Source organism: Pygoscelis adeliae, unplaced genomic scaffold, assembly GCF_000699105.1.
Source record: "Pygoscelis adeliae isolate BGI_AS28 unplaced genomic scaffold, ASM69910v1 Scaffold504, whole genome shotgun sequence".
NCBI classification, from domain to species: domain Eukaryota; kingdom Metazoa; phylum Chordata; class Aves; order Sphenisciformes; family Spheniscidae; genus Pygoscelis; species Pygoscelis adeliae.
In genome coordinates, this window is record NW_008824555.1 from 150,643 (window position 1) to 168,828 (window position 18,186).

The following is an 18,186-nucleotide window of genomic DNA, read 5'->3' on the forward strand; positions in this document are numbered from 1 at the left end:
AACTTGCCTGTTTTTGAGATGTCCAGTTGTTTTTGCTGTGTGGATCCTGCTAGAGAGACTAAGTGAGCAGACTGCCAAATATCTTTATTTGGTATCTGAATTAAACCCGTGCCTGGTGTATATTATAGAGGCAGATGAGTGGGACACTATTCATAGGCAATACTGTCCGAGTGTATGTTTAGCACAATGAAAATGTTTCTTTAGGAATAAAAATGTCTGTTTACCACTTGAAAGTGTTGTGGGATTGCTGCCTACATGGTAGCGATGCAGCAGAGCTGTTTGCAATAGCTTTTTCTGCTTCTTTCCTTTGCTGCAGGCATCACGTAATAAGCGAGGGGGTCTCCTCCCCCCCTCAGTCTTATTAGTGGAATATCTTAAGTGCTTCAGGCCTTGCTGTACTTGCTTTAGCAGTTGGTATCTGATGGGGTTTTGTGTCCTGAGGGATGGGTATAAGGGCTTTTGTTACTGAAATAGTGGTCCAGATGTTTGTGGTGTCTGCTCTTGAGTTTTCTTTTATGCTGTTCAACACCTGTAGTTTTTCAGGGGGTGCTTAAGCAAATGAACAAGGGACACACAGGTTCGTAATGTTTATATCCTGTACCCAACTTGAAAGTGAAAAATTCCATCTTAGAGAAGGGGTATCTCCGCAGAAGTAGCAGCTCGGTTGGTATTAACTCTTCAAAAGAGAAACAAAAACCCTCAAGTGAGGCTGCAGAGCACTGTCGTGGGAAAACTCTGCAAACAGCTGCTTTGACAAGCTTTGCGTTTCTGAATTTTGGGATTCACTATTAAGTAATTCTGCTTTTGCCTGTAGGGTTTTGCTGTGGGTAAGCAGGCTGATAGAATTAAAGGGTTAAGCACAGGTAGGGAGCTGTAGTGGGGAAAAACAGTCGTGCAGGGACTGGTTGAGGGATGGGAAAATCTTGAAGATGTCCTGCTGTTGCGCTAGCCAGGAAGAATCCTGCCTCTGTCCTATGGAATCAAACCAGTCTTTGTGCAAAACGCAGCTGAATACAATACGTGGCTCAGGTTTGGAGGCAAAGCGTTGCAGGTGGCTTTGTTTAATGTAGAACGAGTTTCTCGCACAGTAATTGGAGCCCCTTCGTGGTATTGCAGCCTTCAGCTGATACAGATCATACCTTCAATCTAAACTTGCTGCTCCCAGTTTGCTAGCCTCTGGATACGGGTGTGGGAAAGGGGAAACAAAGGACACATCTATAACTAATCTTGACTTGTGTTGACACTCTGTGGGTGAAACAAGTTTTTCCCTGCTTTAAAATGCTGGAGATGACATTTAAAAACAAATTTGCAGGGGGAAGGGATGGGACTGTGCAGCCAGTTTGATCTGTCCCTTCTATAGCAGAATGCTCCAGAGGAACTAGGAAGCTCTCAGGTCATTTACCCTGGATGGATTTTTATTTGTGAATCTTTCTTTCAGCTGGGGCTTATCTAACACAATTGCATGGACCATAGCAAAGTTTTCAACATTTGCTGGGTGAGTAGAGAACTGAAGGAGCCTGGGCACCACCTATTTGTGTGGAGAAGAAGCAGTTCTGTTCCAGGTGTGGTAAACGTTTTACTGTCTGACTGCGTGGTGCAAAACAAAAAACAAGTACTTGGCCTAACCCTGTGAGAGAAATGATGTTGAGCACCAAAGTGCAATGAGTTCTCTTTATGCAAAGGTTGGATGTTGAAATACTGCGTAAATGGCAGCGTTGACTACACTGAGCTGATCTTGGCACTTCCCTCACGGCTCCTGCAGTTTAAGATGACAATACTGATTTAGTGGGATTCACAGTTGTACGAGAAAGATCTCCAAGAAAGACCGATAGTGTTGAGTAAAAATAATCCCTCTTGGAATTTATATTAAACAGGCCTTTTTGCATTAAAAATTAAACTGGTGGTGCTGCCATTCAAACCACCTGATAATGCAGGGTTGACTGTGCAGGAAATGAGGAAAATATCAAAGAAGGTTGCGTGGTTAGCCCATTCTTTGAAAATAACGGGAGATAATTGTTTCCCTGCTTGCCTGGTACCTGCTGCATGACTCTGGGCAAGCTGCTTCTCCTCCCCGTGCCTCAGTTTCTCATAGTTTGTGTGCCATCCTTTGAGGCTGGAAGCATTCGGGAACAGGAATTACAGAGTTTGTGCGGTTCCTGGCATGCTTGCGCCTGAGGCTGCTGTGTGCAACTGTTGTATGCATAATGCTGTTGTGCTTACACTGTTTAGGCTAGCTGTAACACAGAGCTAATATTAGCTTTGGTATCTTGCTTCCCAGTTAGAAAAGGCACTAGAAAGGTAATCAGAAGGTATATCAGATGTTGTGATTTTTGTTTTTCCTTGCTGAAAAGTTCTTTCAGTAGCTTCGCGTTGGGCCCTCCAGGCAGATGGCTTAACTGCAGCTAGCCATAAAGATGACTGCGAGGATGGGCGGAGGGCTTGTCATAAAGCGTCGATGTGATTTATGTAGTTATTTGTATATAAAGGACAGGAAACCTTCTTTTTCCTTGTGTTCCACCTTGTCTGTAACTGTAGAAATATCAAGGATGTCTTACTCTGTTTTCATTTTACTTTGTTTTATCTCCGCTGGAAGATTTCCAAGGGCTTGAGAATCAAAGGTTTCTCATCTTGAGAGTGAGAGCCGTGCCTTTTGCAGTGATCTTGATCCCTAGATGCTTATCAGGAATTGATTTAAGTAGGGTTAACAAAAAAGGGAAAAAACCCAAACCCACAGCTCTATCTTCATTGCTTGGGTTTCGCTCTTCTGATATGGGTGACATGGATGATCCTGGTAGCTCCTTCGTCATCCGCGTTCTCCAGGATCAGAGTGAACAAGTCCTAGAGATCTAACGTTTGAACAAGTTTTTGCTTGTTTCTGAACTGCTCTTATTGTTCATGAGAGGCTGCCTGCCCATCTGTTTTTTTCCTAGTTCTTACTTAAATTTCAGCGATTAAAGCCAGTCCAGAAGCGCTCCGAACCTGTATCAGTGGGTAAGAGATGGGCTTGCTCGAAGATCCCACCAAAGTGGTGCCTTGCATCAGGCTAGGCTTAGGAAATGTGCACTTCAACCAAAGACTTTGAGGACGTTGAAATTCTTCAGATTGTTTTATCATTTGAAAAACAAACTTTGCAAGAATTAAGTTAAAGGTGAAGAGTTCAGCTCTTTTCCTCCATCAACTGGATGTTCAGCTTCAGTTTCAGGCCTTGAGCCGTGTTGGAGGGAGTTGCTGTTTAACAATGTCTGTGTCCAAAAAAAAAAAAAAGACTGCTCGAACTGCTAGTGTCCCCTGTTAATTTCCTTCAACGATATCTGCAGATGCTGTGTCCTTTGGGCAGCTCTCTCCAGCTGTACTCTTAACGCAGCTTGTAACCAGGGGAGCGATTACAAAGCCTGGAATGTCTTCCCTTGTGCTCCCGGGCCAGTTGTGAAGCCCTCGCGGCAAGTCATTGCTGGGTTGTATCAGATGGGAATCCAGCTCCCCAGCCTGCTGTGGGGACCCTCTTTGCCCTTGGGGTTTTTTTTTGCTTTCCTGATGCCCCCCTCCTCGGTGGGTTGCTCCTTCCTCTGTCGGTCAAGCGCTCAAGCAGAGAAGGGTTCTGGGGGGGGTTCTTAGAGGGCTGTGCTTTGGGAACAGCAGGTACTTTTTTGGGTGTCTTGGGCTGTGCGCGTACAGTTTAAGCAAGAGTCATGAGGGGCGGTGTGGTTTAACCACAGCTTCTGCCTCTTCACCGGAAGGTGCAATGGATTTCAGTGCTCTGAGGGTTTTGCATTTCTGTATTAATGTTTACTGAAATGAGCAAAGAGCTATGAAATCCCATCCTGGCATGGGTGTGAATTTCCCTTCAGTTGTAAATCTTCTTTAAAGGCAAAGGGATTAGGGTTTTAAAATATTGAGAGAGGGAGAGTGATGTAGAATACTTCCTTTGCAGAGACTCTAGGTGAAAAGACTTGGTGCCAGAAGTTACTGCTCTGGACATGTTCACTCTTTTTGCAGGAGCGGCTGAGGGTTGTGTATATCGTTGCCTTTTACTCTGCCTATAAATTCCAGGTTCATTCTCCTCTTTGAAGCCCCTTAACATTCAAATTGTTCTTTTTCTCTACCCATATGTATCAATTGCAACTGGTTGTCTTACTGCATCCTTCTTCCCCGTTGCATTACTACTGAACATAACTTTCCTTTCTTGCTTTTGGGATAAAGTGAGATTTTTCTTTTCCTAAGAAATGTAGACTGTGTCCAGCTTTCAAAGGTTGCTTTTAGTCATCCTGCTGCCTGTCCTGTACTGGAGAAATCTTCTCTGCATCCCTGTTTGGCTTTGTTTTCTGGTGGGTTTTTTTGCGGAGACCCCTCAGGTGGTGTGGGTTTGTAGCCTCACTTGTCTTTTGGTACCTTGAGTAAGCATGTTCTGGCAGGCTTCTCTGGATCTCCTATTCCATTTCTGGTTAAAGCTCGAGATCTTCCCCTTGTCCCCTCCACTTAAGAAGATCTGTCCGTAGCTGTTTTTGTGGAGAGGATATTCCCTTTCTCTCCAGCTTCTGTGAACTTTCATTCCAGCACCTCTCCAGTTCTTGATCTTGCCTTCGTTCCTGTCTTGGTCACTAGTTCTAATTATGCCGTGAATTCCTGTGAAATGCTTCTGTTTTCTAGCACGTTTGCAGATTTCCGTAATGTACTAAGCACAGGATTTTAAATTTCATTAAGAACAAGTAAAACTGCCTGTTCATCTCCTTTTAGGCTTTCTGGGGTTCCCAGAGCCAAAAGCATTTATTCCTTGCATAATCCTGCATTGCTTTCAGATTGTGTGATAGATTAAGGTCCTCTCCGGGAGTGCTTTTGCAGAAGCAGCACGCAATAGCGGTGCTTTGGTGTGCCACGAGGAAGTGTCTGGGCTGACACTGATGGTTGCAGGCATGGTTTTCTTCAATCTTCACATTTCTGCTGAATGCGGAGAGAGTGCAGTAAAGGCACAATGCTGGGAAAAGGCAATTCTTTCCCCGTAAAGATTTTTAGTCTTTGCTATGTTTAACATAGCAAAGTCCTGCACATGTCTCTTGTCCAGTTACATTTTAAAACAAGAAGAGGAGGGAAGACATTGGGACCGTTCAAAAATAACCGATTCTGTTGCATTTCCTCAGTGCAGCAGTCAGGACACACGATTTCCTTCACCTGCTCCATCTGGGGGGGAAAAAAAAAATTAAATAAAAACTGAGGATGTTTTTCTGAAGCTTGCTTGCTGCTGAGAAGTTTTTGTCCTACTTGGCAACAACCTGTCAGGTAACTTGATTCACCAGGATGAAACTGCAGAGAAATCGAAATGAGATTTAAACAGGTTATAATGTTGAAGCTTCAGTTTTGATCTTTATTTCGCTAACGCTTCCGCTGCTTGTCACCACACTGGAAATGCCGGGTTAAAGTGTTTTCGGTCCTCAGAGGAGATACGTTTTCTGATCAAGTACCATCTCGCAGGGTGAGGTTAGACGAAGTGCGATTCCCTGACGTGGTTTATGGATCACTGTTCCTAACGTCCTCTGGAAGTCCTGCGCGTGTCTCTTGTCCAGTTACATTTTAAAACAAGAAGAGGAGGGAAGACATTGGATTTCTTGCTGTGTACCAACCTCACTACCTGCTCTGTCGGATCGGAGCCAGCGAGCTCGGGGTGACGCTATGGCCAAGACCTGCTCTACACCAAAACTGTTGGTTAGAGCTGTAACTCATCGAGCAGTACAGTCCTTAAGATGAACGTAAGGTGCTCTTTTAGTGCTCTGGCATGGTAGGATAGCTTATTTCCTTTCTGCTGTGGGAGCTCCTGCCCTGGTAACCACCACAGCAATGCCAGCGTTGTATCCCTTTTGCTTGTGCCACCTGAACTGTGTCCGAGTAGCTGTTGTGCAAAAAAATGTTTTGCATAGAGACCTCCCAGCTAGATTGTCTAGGAAGATGTTAAAAATCAAGGAAGTGGTGCTGAGGTGCAGTAGGGGACACTGATACACATCCAGCAGCCTGGTTTGGTGTGACTATATTGTCTAAAAGAGATGCTTCTGTGTCGCAGGGTCCTGCTGTGGTTTGACAGGCCTGTGAGAAATTCAACTTAGGCATTTATGCTATCTCACTGCCCCCATCCCCCAAATCAGGAGCATCATCTGAATAAGATGATGTGTGGCAGAGAGCATTAAAAGGTGTAGATGGGGGAAGCTAGTACAGAACTTAAATAATTAGCAGTAATTTCTGTTACACTGGGGTGGGAGATATTTGCATAAGTTAATTATTGACAGAGTTGCTTAGGTTCCACCTCAGCTAAACTCTCTCTGACAAATTCTCTCTTGAAAGCTTACAACTCTTGCTTGAGCCAATAAACTGAAAACTGCATCCAAACCCATTAGGTACGCCTTGATATTACAGAATGCAGGGAAAGCTTCCCTGCGTGGTGAAGCCTCGGACAGCCTGTCGTTCCATGGTTAACTGGAAAGCTGATTATGTTTAAACATGGACTGTTATGTTATGCTTAATCACTTTAAGGTAGACCTTTGCAGGGGCATGTTCCAAAAATGTCAGGGTCTGAACAGCATGTCCCTAAATTTCTAAATGTTCTTCTGATAGTGAAGGGTCGGTTTCCCCAGGGTGAAAATGTGGAGAGGGAAGGAAGAAAAATTTACAGCTCTAAAGAAAGTAGTAATGGGAACTTTATTTTTGCTTGCCATCGTTTTTTGCTTCAGCTGTCAGTATTCTTTATTGAAAAGCGACCCTGGAAATTTTTAAAAGTTTACCGAAGACTTTTATTTTCTCTTTTTAGATGCAGAGATTGGCTGGCCTAGAGAGACTGTTTAGGAAGCTCTGAGCTCCCTGATGTTGATGTGGTTGGGAAAGACTAGGGACGCTGCAAATCTAGGACTCCAGTGCTGAAAACTTCCTGCTTCTAAATGTGTGCATTGCACCGGTCTCTAACTTGCGGCTGCATGAAAGCCTCATGCAGCAATTGGAGGCAGCCAAATGGCTCCTGGAGATATGACGACGGTTCTGTTATCTGCAGCAGCTTTACTGTCACATGAAAAGTAAAAGCGCCACAACCTGACACTTCTCAGCTGTGGAGCTGGCTTGGACCAACTCCAGAGCTTGTGGCCAGGTGGCAGCTGTGCAGGCTCGGTGCGGAGGGATGATAATAGCACGGAGCTGTAAACAGGACGCTCCACCCTGCCTCGGCGCCTCTCACGCGCCCTCCTCCTTGTGCCCGAAACGCTGCGCTGTGCACACAGCCTTTGCACCGTAAGGAGGGGCAACCTGCTTCCAGCAGCACCCTGCCCTGCATCTCCCAGCTGCCCCCTGCCCTTCGGGCTTCTCGGTGCTGCTTAAAACCAAACGGAACTGTTCGGCGGCAGTTGTACTTCGTGACAAGGAACGACAGTTCTTGCTGTTCACACATTAATAGCTTCAGATGTTTGTCAGCCATCGTACACCCTTGATGCGGGTGTCGCTGTAGGAGGGCATGTCTTCTCTGCTCTTGGTCACGTCTGTTCTCGAGGTCCTTTCAGGCTGGTTTTGACTGTGTTGCCCTGTTGAAGGTTTGGAGTACGAAGGTGACCCCAGTCACTCTGGATGCGATGATTATATTGAAGGGGGCCTCTTGGAGAGCTTTGTGGGAGACGTGCGCTGTCAAAGCAGTGTGGGAGAGGGGCTGCCCTATTGCAGTAGCGTTGGGGTCTTCTGCCAGCAGCCTGCTTGGGGAGAGCAGCATGAGAGGAAGAGACAGCTGAAGTCATACGTAATGCAGATGCAAGTAACATAGCCTGTGGGGGCAATGAGGCACTGAAGAGGAAGCTGCAAATACTAACGAGTTTCTAAATTAGAGTCAGTGGTAGCTGTTTTACTGTTAACTCTTGGGAGCAGGGAGTGTGCCTTGAAATGCCAGCTGGACCCAACACAATAAGCCTTTAATCCAGTGTGGACCTTATGAGGTGTGGCCATCATGCAAGGACTAATGCCCTCCCACGTGGCTTTTTGTTCCTACCCTTTTCTCACCTAGAACTCGAATTCCACTGCTCAAATGGTATTTTAGCTGATAAAAAGAGATATTTAACAGGCCGTGTCCCTGGAACAGCCTCAGCCCGTGAGCCTGCAGTGGGTGCTGCAGCACCTTTGTATACAGAGGTATTTGGCAAACACAACTTAGTGCTTACCGGTCTTAACACTGGTTTTAGTGTGGTTAACTCGCTACCTGCTTGCCATGCCCTCATTTTGGGGAGGAAGGAGAGAATGTACACAAAGCACCTGGAGCGGAGAGGTGTGCGTGGCCTTCATATCTTGCCAGGAAGCCACAGGGCTGGCTCTAATGTGCGTGGTAATTTGCATGTCTAATCAAAACGAAATGCAAACAAACTTTCCTGCTGGCTTGAACTTGCCTCTTTCTTGCTACCTTTTTGGTTTTGGTGATAACACCTTTTTTCAGCTGCAAGGGTGATGGCAGGGCTGCAGAAGAGGGCAGCTGTGCTGTCTGCTGTGTGTTGATCGCATCTAGTTTGGAGCCGGCCAGGATGCGATGGAGGAGACGGGGAAGGCGAGCAAAGCATGCGCTCTGTGTCTCCCCTTGCTGTAGCCTGCCAAGAGAGACACTTGGCTCCCCGTCCTTGCAATGGGATTGCACTGGTGTGCATCGTTGCTGGCACACAAACTTAAACTAGTCTTATTTACAAAGCTTTTCTGTTAATCGTGTTTCTAGCTACCATTATGAAAGTAATGTCTGAACAGGCAGGGTGGCCATCCCATGGAAGCTGGGGAGACCCAGAGCTCCTGGATGTGAGCTCGGGCCCTGCCAGTGATGGGTTACGACAGTGAACACGTTGCGCATCTCCCTCTCTGGTCTTTGCTGAATGAACGCACACACCTCCTGATGACACCAAGCACTCCTGTGGTCCCACTGGAGGATCCAAACTTTGCAGATGTTCTCTTGGCCTCCTTGAAACTGGAACCTAGCAATAGCATGCTTCTGTGGGGGAAACGGAGGCACATGGGCTCCCTTTCACTGTTGGGTCTTACCACGGGTAAGAGCCAGTGCTCATGCAAACGCAACGTGGACGTGCTGAGTATTTCACTCGGTTGTGTAGCAGCTCCCTTGACTTTGACTGGAATGTCTAGTCAATGGCTTCAAGCAGCCACTTAAGTACTGCAATAAACTCTCTGCTTCTAGAGAAGCAGTCTCTTGGTGCTTGGCGTGAACACGGCTCTCTGCAGCGGAGCGGAGGAGCGAGTAGGAGGGCAGGTTGGGCAGTCAATCCACCAGCCCTTCCTGGCCCTCTCTACTGAAGTGGTGTTTCTGTTGCTGCTTGTTTTCGATAGCTGACTTTGAGCAGCAAAACTGCCCGTGCTGAGGCTGGGCAGCAGCGTGGCCTTGGCAGGGAAGAGCTGCTGCTGTTGTGAGAGGGGGAATTCGCTGGGCACGTTAGAAGCAATAGGACTCTGGTTTCCGAAAAGTAAATGGACTTCTCCAGGCTGTATGTGCTAGTTCCCTTCTTGTGATCTTTGCAATGGACGTGGGCTTGTTAATTGTGATAGCTGTTGCTGAATCTTGGCTTTGGAAGTCTAACTTTCTTTCCTTTTCCCCCTTGTCTAGCTAACGTTCCCTGTGCTGCTGCTGTTGAGAAGACCTGCCGTCCCTGGCAGCCCCGTGTGCGGCGCACGTCTTCGCTAGACACCATTGTGGGCTCCTACCTGTTGGGACAGTGGCCGCGGGACGCCGAAGGAGCTTCTGCTTCGTGCATGAATGACAAAGCTACCCAGGTATAAACGCCTGCAGGCTGCCCTTGAAGTCCCTGGGCCAGGAGAGGGTTGCAGAACTGAAAGGAGCTGTGTAAACTGGGGGTGAATAGGGAAGGCGTTAAATTTCCATCCGTCCAGCTGCAACTTTCTAGGAAGGCTTTTTTTCCCTTTTTGCTTCTCAGCTTCAATTGATCCCACTTTGGTGCGGAGTTAGAATTTCCTTGGCCTTGTTTGGAGGCAGATGGCCTCCGGCTTTCTGCTCCATGTACTGGCTCAGCGCTACATTTTTTTTTTAATTTTTTTTTTCTGGCTTGCAGTTCTGGGCCAAGTCCTTATATAACACTCGCGGGCTGTGTGCCACACGCTGCGAGAAGTCAAGGGTGCTCCCACAGAAGGGCTCACTAGCATGAACGGCGCAGCGCTCTGCTGTAGGATGGAAAAGCTCCAGACCTCGAGGAACTCTTAGCAACCTGTAAATATTACTGTATGGCAGCAAATAGTGCTTGCCTATCTGCAGAGGTGAAAGAATTTAGGAGGATAAGATCATCCATTTGCTTAGCAAGTTGTTTATTTAGCACATTCAATCTCTCTTAACTTGCTGTTTGATCTTTGCTATTCAACAATTTATTACTGGGCTGTTTGCAGGAAATTCTCAATTGGATTCCAACTTCCATTGTCCTTTTCCAAAGTGTTCTTGCCTGCTTTTGTTTCAGTTCTAGTGCCCAAGAGCCCTGCTGAGGGCAGAGGGCATGCTGGAAAGGAAGGGAAAGAATTTGTCTAACTTTATTTCTGAGTCAGGGAAGCACACTCTTCCTTTCTGTCTTCGTCAGCAATGGTGGGAACACTTAACCCCAGCATTTTGGGGCTAATTAGTTTTTCTTGCATGTGGCCCTTTTGGGGAAAGGGTTGGAGAAGAGAGGCACCTCCTTCTTCCCGGAATGGGAGATACCACTATGTTAATTCAGACTCTGCTGAGCATGGAGCTGATCACTCCTCTCTGCAGTGGATAGGCCAGGTGTGCCGCAGTCTTTCATCAGTTATCTGCAAGTGTCTTGCAAATGCTAATTTTACCTTGCAACACACCTGTGAAAGGAGCAGTGATCTCCGCTGTTTCACACACAGACCTCTGTGTGTCAAATGACGTGTCTGTTGAAAGCTGGGAATAGAGTCCTCGGTTCTAGCCCGCCCTGTGCATTAACAAAATGTTCCTCCTTGTAACCTCCGGGACTTTGCCACTCCTTCCATGTTTTCAGGCTTAATAGTTATCAAACTTGGGACTTTCTCTGCTAGCCAGTGCGTGTTTACTTCCCTCCTTATTCAGCTACTGATCAGCTGTTTGCAGAGCTCTGTAGATTTGCTATCATAAGGTGGTTAAGTGAGAGATAGAGCTGCAGGTGCTCAGTGTGGGGGTGAGGATGGCAGCACTATACATGATTGGAGCTTGTGGCTTTATCTTGCTGTGCAAAGCACTTTTTTCTCTCCTTTTTCTGAGGAAGCGGTTTTGCCACCGTTAGTACAAAAGGTTCTGTAATTTCCTTCTGCCTTGACGGTCTGCCTGCGAGAGGTGGGACGCGTATGCGCCCTTGATTTTCAGGCCTTCCTATTGCAAACAGCATCTTTTCTTCCTTCTTGGGCCCTAGCTTCTTGTGAGCACCGGTGCGGTGCTCTGGGTATCACGGCAATAGGCTGCAGTAAGGGACTTCTCAAACAGGGCTCAGGAGGCTTCCAGCGACTTGAGGAGAGTTTCTGTCATGTCCTGCAAAGCAGGACTGTTCTCAGCAGCTGGAACAGTCAGCTTCCCACAGGCTTGCCTCTTGCAGTAATGTGGGATGGGGCTGTAGTCTTGTCTCTTGGACCTTTGCCTCTTCTCCTTAGCTTTCTTACGTGTGTGATCTACTGGGATATAAAATGACACGTTTTGGGAAACGGCCAAATAATGATGTTTGAGTAGTTTAGGAGAGAATATTTAAGGTAGGAAATGAGATCAGACGTACCATGTGCTGAAACTGCAAGGTTGGTCTTTGCCGTAGGATTTCCTATCGCGTTGGTCTCTTTCTTGGCTCTGTCTGGCACGGTTCAGGGGTAGCACGGGGATGGCTGCGACCAACTGCTCCGAGCTTAGCAGGACCTCAGAGCAATGCTTCAGGCTGAATGGATTTCTTCTCTCAAACCAAACTGAACACTGTAAATCGAATAGAACAGCTGCTGTGCCACGGTGTCTGCTGCTGTGCCACGGTGTCTGCTGCTGTGCCACGGTGTCTGCTGCTGTGCCACGGGGAACGCAGTGTGCTCTGCTTACAGTGGTGTGTGTAAGGAGGGGTTTCATTCAGAGCCTGCTAAGTCAGGAGAGGGTTGGATTTCTGCCTAGAAATCACCTGTATCCCTTTATAGAAGGGAAACCTGGTACCTTTCTAGGTAACTTGCCTTGCTCCTTTAGTTTAAATACATTTTAAAACCTGTTTTGAGAGAAGAGGCTTCTGTCATCCTCATGACTCAACAGGGTTGTTTAAAGCAGCTGCTGTTCTTGCAGTAGCCTCTGGGGAGATCAGTTAAGCTGCTTGGAGAGGACCTGTTCTCAGGCCCTTGCACCTCCTGGCAGCCTGTCGCTGAGGATGGAGGAGGGAAGTACCATCCAAAGCCTCCCACAGAAATTGCAGGCAGCAGTGACACAGGGTGAGCGTTTTGAGAGGCACTGAAATGTGAGGTTGGGAAAAAATGATGGCTGGTCTTGAAAATGATGTGCCTTGGGTCTGTTCCGATCCTGGAGTCTCTGCAGAGAGGGCTGAGTTCAGTGGAAGGAAGTTCACACCCTTTGCTGATCAGATTAACAGCCCTTTCTGATTTCCATTGATATTCAAAGTGTAGCTGTTGCTTGGAAAACAGCTGTGTAATGTGGTGCTGAGGCTGTTTTTCTGCATGAAGAGAGTCAGCTGAGAACTGCCAGCCCTGCAGCCGGAGGGACGTGAGCTGGAGAGGCAGCTGGGTTCTTCAAGCGCTCCGGCGGCAGCAGCAGCAGTCAGTCTGCAGGCCAAGCTCTGGTTTTGGTTACGCCTTTGAACTCCGAAACGGGAGCCTGAGGTCTCAGAAGCAAGTTGTGTGTTCTCACAGTTGGGTGAGGCTTTTCCTCTCGGTAATGCTTCTTTGTACAATGAGTGCCTGAAACCCTGCGTCACCGTTCATCAGACGGGAGCCTGTGCAAGCAGCGCAGGGGTGGTTGCGGTTGTCTCTCTGGGGTAATGTTCTGGTACCCTTTATCTCGCCAGGTACTTGTGGCGATTAAGCCACTGACTTCTGGGCAGGTCTCTTGCCATGTAGGTCTGTGAGGGCCGGTTTCCCGATAGGCACAAATCTGGCCAAAACGACTTTGTTTTGGCAAATATAAATAGGTGGCTATCTCTTGAGGCACACTACTGAGTATTGTGTTAATGGGGGGAGACTGGAATAGGGCTGTGAACGGGCAGTAGCTGATGGCTTATTCTTAGGACTCTACCACCGGTCTCTAAACCAGTAAATGTTGCGATTATTCTCAGCCGTGTTTCTCATCACTTCAGACTCCAGTGTCCTGGCATGACGCAGAAGTGGGAAAAGCCAGCTCCAGTGCTCACAAGCGTTCTGCTTCTTGGGGTAGCACAGATCACCGCAGAGAGGTAACACAGACCACTCCCAATGCTTGAGCAAGATCTGTGTTAGCTGCTAATGTATAGGAGGCTCTTGCTTGCATGGGAGGGGAGTGGGAGGACAGGATACTATTGAAGATGAGACCTTAGCCCTTGTTCTCATCCCTAACGCTCTGTGATTCAACTAAAGACTGATCTTGTTGGCTTCCTCTAGCAGGCAGCTATTGTAAAGTAGCTCCGCTGAAACTCAGTGCGTTGCTGGTCGGCGTCGTGGCGTATGTGGGTCCCAGCAGGGCCTGGTTCCTAACGATCTGTAGGTGGAAGATAACCCAGATCCACTGGAGGAACAGCACTGGCCACGTTGCAACGGGGGAGTTTGTGACGAGGCCTTGCGAGTGTACTTCTGGTCCATCCTTTGAGAGGTGGCCGGAGCTGCTGCTTGTGTGGTTGAAACAGTCTCTGTTTTGGCACTTCCTTGTGGGTTGGGAGAGACGGGGAGGAGAGGCACGATCATTTTTGGTGGAGTTGTGTTGGCTTGTCTGGTTCTGTAGCTGAAACTTTGTTTGCTAGATTGCCAAATTGAAGCAACAGCTCCAGCGAACAAAGCTAAATGGCAGAAGTGGCAAAGAAAAGGAGAAGAGCTCCCCACTCCAGGGGGACCATGCTGTCCTTGGATCGCTCAGGGTACGTTCACGTCTCCCCCTGCTCTGCTGTCACAGTATGTCCTAGTGAGGTGGAGAGCAAACTCCTTTGGGCAGGTGTCCGAGCTGCTCTCTGGCTTCTGCTGTCATGCCTGAGAAGGGAGAATTTTTTCTTCTTCTCCCACCTCTTCTTCAACATGTCCCTGTGCTTTGATCTGCAGTTAGTGAGTTTACATGACTCTGCTGTCAGTCTTCTCCCGTCAGCCTCCTGGAAGGCTTTGGCTGAGCCCTGGAGAGCTGTGGGAACAGGATGTAACTGCTGAGTTTGTGCAGATATAACTAACTACTTTGATTCTGGATTGTTACAGGACTCTCCTTCAGGCTTCCTCTCTCCATCTCCCATTTTGAGGCTCAGCCCCTGCTTGCATAGGAGCCTGGAAGGGCTAAACCAGGAACTGGAGGAAGTGTTTGTGAAGGAACAGGGAGATGAAGAGCTTTTGCGGGTAAGTGAAGGTCACAACATTGCCCTGAATCTTCTGGGTGGTCTTGGGAATCCTTTCCTCTGAAGACACTGCCTGTGTCTGTTTCTTGGTCATGGGGACGGTCTCTGTGTCTAGTTTTAGTTTGTTCTAGGCATGTAATGGTCTAAATTGGCTCAAGTGGCTGCTGGCTTCCCTCCTTTAAAACTTGTTGGTGCTATGAGAGATCAGCCAGTGGTAATCTCGGGGGAGATGGCACCTCACCGACAGCTTTAAGACACTGTCTTAGACTGCCATCCAAAGGCTACATTGTACTGTGCAGATGTGGGAGAGGTGATCTCAGACAGCTCATGAACTACGGTGCATCACAGGATACAGGGGGGCCGATGGCCTTCCCGTTGCAGAAGGCTGCCTCGCTCCCTGAAGCGGAGGCTCTGCCTGTATCTGGATCCAGCACCCCAAGTAGCTGCTCTCTGTAGGTGCAACTGCTCTTAAACCTCTTCACTGGTGACGGGGCTTTCTTGCTCCTCTAAGACTTGGCTTCCTCCCTAGATATTGGATGTCCCAGACGGCCACAGGGCACCAGCGCCTGCTCAGAGAGGCTCTGGAGATGCGTCCCTGACCCTGGAGCCCAGCAGTGGCAGCTGTAGCAGCCTGTCTCTTTCTCCTTTCCCTTCCGTGCCTCTCCGCCTTTCTCCGCCCACCCCCGTGAGCCTGGCCGGGGACGAAAAAAAACAGACGAGGTAGCCAGATCCGAAGGAGAAAGGTAAACGCTGAAAGCAGAGGGACTTGGGAGGTCAGGGGAGACGGGGGGGGCCAGGGCTACGACAGCCTCGGTGCGATGGCTCCTCCCTGTCTGCGTGCTGGGTTGGAAGCTGCAGCTTCCAATGGGAGAGAGGGTCTCGGCCAATTTGGCTAAACTGTAGGGGACTTTTAAAGCTCCAGCAGTTACCCTCCAGGTGGGTGGTTTCCAGTACTAGATGGAGGATGTGAGCTGGGAACTAGACAGATAAAATGCCGCAGGCGTGGGGTATTGTAGCCTGCAGCCCCAGGGTCTAGAAGGGCATGCCTGGTGTTGAGTTAAAGAGTGCTGTTGGATTCTTTTTAAAATTCCTCAAAATCCTACCTTTTCCCTGCTAGAGGAGGGCAGCCCTTCACCAGTCCTGGCCTTTGCTTCTTCTCCTCGGCCCAACCACAGCTACATGTTTAAACGGGAACCTCCTGAGGGATGCGAGAAGGTCCGGGCCTTTGAAGAAGCTTCGTAAGTATGGGGAGTTGTTGGCAGAAGAGAACTCGCGTGAGGTTGGTCCTGTGGGATGGGGGCAGCTGAGGCTTCTGTTGCTGCAGTCGCCATCCCTACCCTGTTCTAAAAGCAGGGAGCAGCCCCCAGGAAAACAATCCCAACAAAAACGTGGCTGCTCAGGCCCGGGTGGGAAGAGCCGAGAGCTGAATTGCTAACCCTCAGACACGCTCGGAAGGATCTTGTGATTCCGTGCCCTTCCCAGGCAGGAGGTTTTCCTCGGCCAGCAGAGCCTCTTGAGGAGAAGAGGTGCTTCCCCTATAAATAAGTGTGCTTTCAAAACAAAACAGGCTCTTCACGCCGCTCCGTACCTGAAGAGCGGCCCAGCTCACGGAGGCAGTTCAGCTTTTAGTCAGACTCTTTGAAGAGTGCACAACTCCAGGCCTTTTCCCCGTGGCTGCAGGCACCGGCTGCTCGGTGCCCTTGGGGGTGTCTGTTCCTAACCGTGTCCGCTCCGTCTCTCTCCTTCAGCTCCCCCAGCCCCGATCAGACTTTTCAGCCTTCCTGCCCAGATAAGAACAAAGTGCACTTCAACCCCACCGGTTCTGCCTTCTGCCCCGTCAGCCTGGTGAAGCCTCTCTTCCCAAACGTGGGTTTCCTCTTCAGGGGCTTTCCGCCTCCTTCCAGCCCTGGCACGGGCACGTTTACATCCTGCCAGCCCCCAGCCCCCACCCCGTTCCTTGGGGCGCGGAAGGACGCTGCAGTAGATAGCTTCAGCGAGGTGTCCAAGTCTCCTTCACTGAATTACGAACACTGGAAGCGCGGCCAAGAGCGGCGTCTCCCACAGCTCCCTCGTGGTGTGAAGCCTCTGGGGAAAGCTAGCCAGCAACAGCAGCTCTGGCTCCTCAGCGCGTCTCTGCCAGCCTGTGGAGACCAGTGCCTTGAAAGTGGGACGTGACAGCCAAGAGGCGGCCCTGGGATCGAGAACCCCAGCAGGCTTCCTCCAGGGACGATAGAAACTGTGAAGTACAGCGTGCCACGGGACTCCTCGCTGCTGGAGAGGCTTGTTTCTCTGAGCCTCCCTTGCTCAAAGCACTTTCCTGTGTTGAATTGTCTTTGTTTCCTGTGTGATTGTTTTGCCGGCGAAGAGCAGCCAGGCACTGCTGCTGGGAGCAGAGGCAAACTCGTGCTCCGTGGCTCCGTGAACGAGGTTGAGCTGGGAGAATTCAGGTGGGGCTTCCCTCACCCCTGCGGCTGGCTGGGATTGCCGAGCCCTGGGGAGCGGGAAGGGGGGGGAGAAGGGGCCTGTAGGACGGCTGCGTTGGAGCAGAAAGTGGTGTGTATCTGCGCTATTAAGAACAAGCTCATCTCCCTCGGAGCACAGAGAGGGCTGGAGAGCGGTGGATCCCTGACCGTGCCTCCCCCGGACACCTGTACCCCTCGAAACAAACCTGGAGCTTTAGGAACGCCGTGCTGAACGGGGAGACGAGTGCAGGTGACTCCACGCAGGCTCCCACAGATCTGTGCTCCGGAAAGCTTGCCTGACTGAGGGTGACGGAGGCACCTGAGACGTGGAGCTGCCTGTCTGGTCTCCCTCTGCGTGGGCAGTCGTCTTCCAGCTGCCTCGGCCGTGCTGCGGGAAGAGGGGATGGGAGTGAAAACTGGCAGTACGGGAAGGTCCCAGCTCGAGGGGGGGGGGTGTTGCTGCTGTAGATAAACTACCTGCTGCTTTCCAGCCATGAGCCCGGACGGCCTGGCTGGGGCTGGCGCCCTGGGGGGGGCGGGAGGGATGGAGGGGGGGCCCGGGGACCCCCCCCCCCCCCACCCCGCCTCACTGAGGGCCGGACTCGGCGCACGGAGCTGTGACCACGGCTGGGCGGGGGAGTCTGAAGCACCGCTGCACCCAGCAGCGCGATCCCGACGCGGTGCCTTAGCCGGTGAAGCGATAACACGGGAGCATCGATTGTAAAGCCTCTTGACAACAAAAGTATTTGATTTTGCGTTCTGTTGCAAAGGCTCTGGGCTGTATTGAAGAAGCCTATTTTCTTGTATCTGATGTAGAAACTCTATTTTCTTCCAAAGACACTATTTTTGCAGCTGTTTGAAGTTTGTATTTTATGTATGTATGGCAAAGCTTAAAGGAGGAATGTTAGCTGGGGAGTTCTTGTCTCGTGTTTGGAGGGGGTTTTTTTGCAGATGCTGGTACTGCCAGTTAAAAGGAAACAAAATAAATATTTCGGGCATCCAGAGTACTTCTTTGGGATGTAATATCTCGAGTCTAAACTGGAGTCTTTGGAGAGTTCAGGAGACGGGGGCTCTGAAGCCACGAAGGGGCCGACAGCCCCTTTTCTGCTGAAGTGGTGGCGACAGCTCGAGGCTGCGCTCCGGAGCCCTCCGCGAGGCCGGCGGGGGGCCCGCTCCCGGGGGGGGTTCATCCCGCCCGGCTGGGGCTCGCCGGGAGG

The 18,186-nt window shown here is 49.6% G+C and overlaps 3 protein-coding genes across 3 annotated transcripts in view; all 3 read left to right on the top strand.

Moving 5' to 3' along the window:
* Positions 1-8,998: 8,998 nt before the first annotated feature.
* On the top strand, positions 8,999-16,829 carry FAM117A (family with sequence similarity 117, member A). The gene is made up of 8 exons (XM_009321971.1): positions 8,999-9,032; positions 9,602-9,768; positions 13,299-13,394; positions 13,935-14,048; positions 14,374-14,508; positions 15,037-15,250; positions 15,625-15,745; positions 16,256-16,829. Exons 1-6 carry the CDS (start codon positions 8,999-9,001, stop codon positions 15,229-15,231), a joined length of 741 nt encoding a protein of 246 aa, XP_009320246.1. The 3' UTR covers positions 15,232-15,250; positions 15,625-15,745; positions 16,256-16,829.
* On the top strand, positions 15,499-16,829 carry LOC103915199 (protein FAM117A-like). The gene is given in 4 exon segments (XM_009321972.1): positions 15,499-15,514; positions 15,625-15,745; positions 16,256-16,418; positions 16,420-16,829. Coding segments are annotated over 4 exon segments (372 nt in total). The 3' UTR covers positions 16,492-16,829.
* A 633-nt stretch (positions 16,830-17,462) lies between these two features.
* SLC35B1 (solute carrier family 35, member B1) overlaps positions 17,463-18,186 on the top strand; it is a 10,877-nt gene continuing 10,153 nt past the window's right edge. Inside the window, exon 1 of the mRNA XM_009321973.1 lies at positions 17,463-17,480. Coding sequence (XP_009320248.1) covers positions 17,463-17,480 — 18 coding nt within the window. The remainder of the gene's footprint in view (positions 17,481-18,186) is intronic.

What these genes read in the sequence shown, in the direction of transcription:
- FAM117A (XM_009321971.1), top strand. Translation starts at nt 8,999, where the DNA reads ATGGGCTCCCTTTCACTGTTGGGTCTTACCACGG. An exon ending in ACTGTTGGGTCTTACCACGG is followed by an intron (nt 9,033 to 9,601) that starts GTAAGAGCCAGT and finishes CCCCTTGTCTAG; the next exon opens with CTAACGTTCCCTGTGCTGCT. An exon ending in GAGATGAAGAGCTTTTGCGG is followed by an intron (nt 14,509 to 15,036) that starts GTAAGTGAAGGT and finishes CTTCCTCCCTAG; the next exon opens with ATATTGGATGTCCCAGACGG.